This window comes from Sinocyclocheilus anshuiensis, unplaced genomic scaffold (genome assembly GCF_001515605.1).
Source record: "Sinocyclocheilus anshuiensis isolate Anshui unplaced genomic scaffold, SAMN03320099.WGS_v1.1 scaffold335, whole genome shotgun sequence".
In the NCBI taxonomy this organism is placed as follows: Eukaryota; Metazoa; Chordata; class Actinopteri; order Cypriniformes; family Cyprinidae; genus Sinocyclocheilus; species Sinocyclocheilus anshuiensis.
The window spans coordinates 61320-62508 of record NW_015548239.1 but is presented as its reverse complement, the minus strand read 5'-3'; the positions used below and the strand labels follow the sequence as shown (position 1 = coordinate 62508).

Sequence of the window (1189 nt, the reverse complement as noted above, 5' to 3'; positions counted from 1 at the left end):
TGCAGAAGAAAATGGGAGTAAATGGAAAATAAGCTGACAACTCTCAAACACAGCCCCCTTTTGTACACTATAAAACCGATCATGAGCAAAAGCCTTAACTCAACAAATCGGCTTCTCCGTTTACCGCCGCACCCACACAAAAAAAAAAAAAACAGGAACAGAAAAAAAATGGACATTCCTGAACATTCATTACATTTTTTTTTTCTCCATTTTATAATCTTGGTTTGAAACTGGGTAAACTTTTTTTCCCCCCCAGAAGGTAAATGAAACTTGAACTGATTAGTGGCCAATTAACCAATAATGGAACATCCACTGAGAAGGCAACGATCATTGCACGTCCTGACTGCTGACTGGAAGGTTTCAGCTCCAATAAAGAGGAGGAGGAACACCTGCCTTTAATTTTTAAGTGATCCTGAAGACCCTAATTAGTTGCTTCAGGTGTGTTTGATTAGGGTTGGAGCTGAACTTTGCAGGACAGTCGATCGCCAGGAGCAGGGTTGGGCACCCCTGCTATAGAGGATCCGGGCACTAGAACTTAATGATTTAAAAGAAGAGAAAAAAAAAACCCCTCAATATAGTAAGAGAGAAGCAAAGCCATGTGCTTTGACTGTAAAAACACATGGTTTTTTTCTAAAAAAACAATTTAGGAGAGAGAGAAAAAAAAAGAGAGAAAAAAAAAAAGGCAGCAGAACAAAAACGGGACCAAAAAAAAAGTGAGAAGTACTGGGTTCACTATTAGAATCCTATAGAATTAAGTTGTAGTCCTATGAATAATCGTGTCATTTCTTTTACTACAAGTTCGAAGTCTTTTAGGTCAACAGAAATCAAAAGAAGAGTCTTCATTTAGCTTTGTTTTTCCACTTTTTGAATCCTTGGTTAAATCTTTCCCCAAAATAATTTCTGAAAATATCTGGTTGTAAGACTGTGGAGAAAAAATAGGGCCTGTCAGTCTTTTGCCCAAAGCAGTGCTTGTTACTTCACACGTCCTTGGCGATCCTGGAAAAGAGAAAGAATAAAACAACTGTTATCAATGCATGCTGGGAGGACATTTTGAAAAATTCTGTAAAGACCGGATCTTTAAACTACGTGATTAACTCTTTTATAAGCATTTCTTAGAAAAATTGCACCACACTAAAAATAAATAAATAATGATCAATAAAAAAAAAAAAAAAAAAAAAAAATTAAAACT

General features: G+C 35.9%; 1 protein-coding gene across 1 annotated transcript in view; it reads right to left on the bottom strand.

The window, feature by feature from the left end:
• Window positions 1-448: 448 nt before the first annotated feature.
• Window positions 449-1189, bottom strand: part of LOC107654833 (YTH domain-containing family protein 2-like) — a 13240-nt gene continuing 12499 nt past the window's right edge. Inside the window, exon 6 of the mRNA XM_016442088.1 lies at window positions 449-996. Coding sequence (XP_016297574.1) covers window positions 973-996 — 24 coding nt within the window. The 3' untranslated portion in view covers window positions 449-972. The remainder of the gene's footprint in view (window positions 997-1189) is intronic.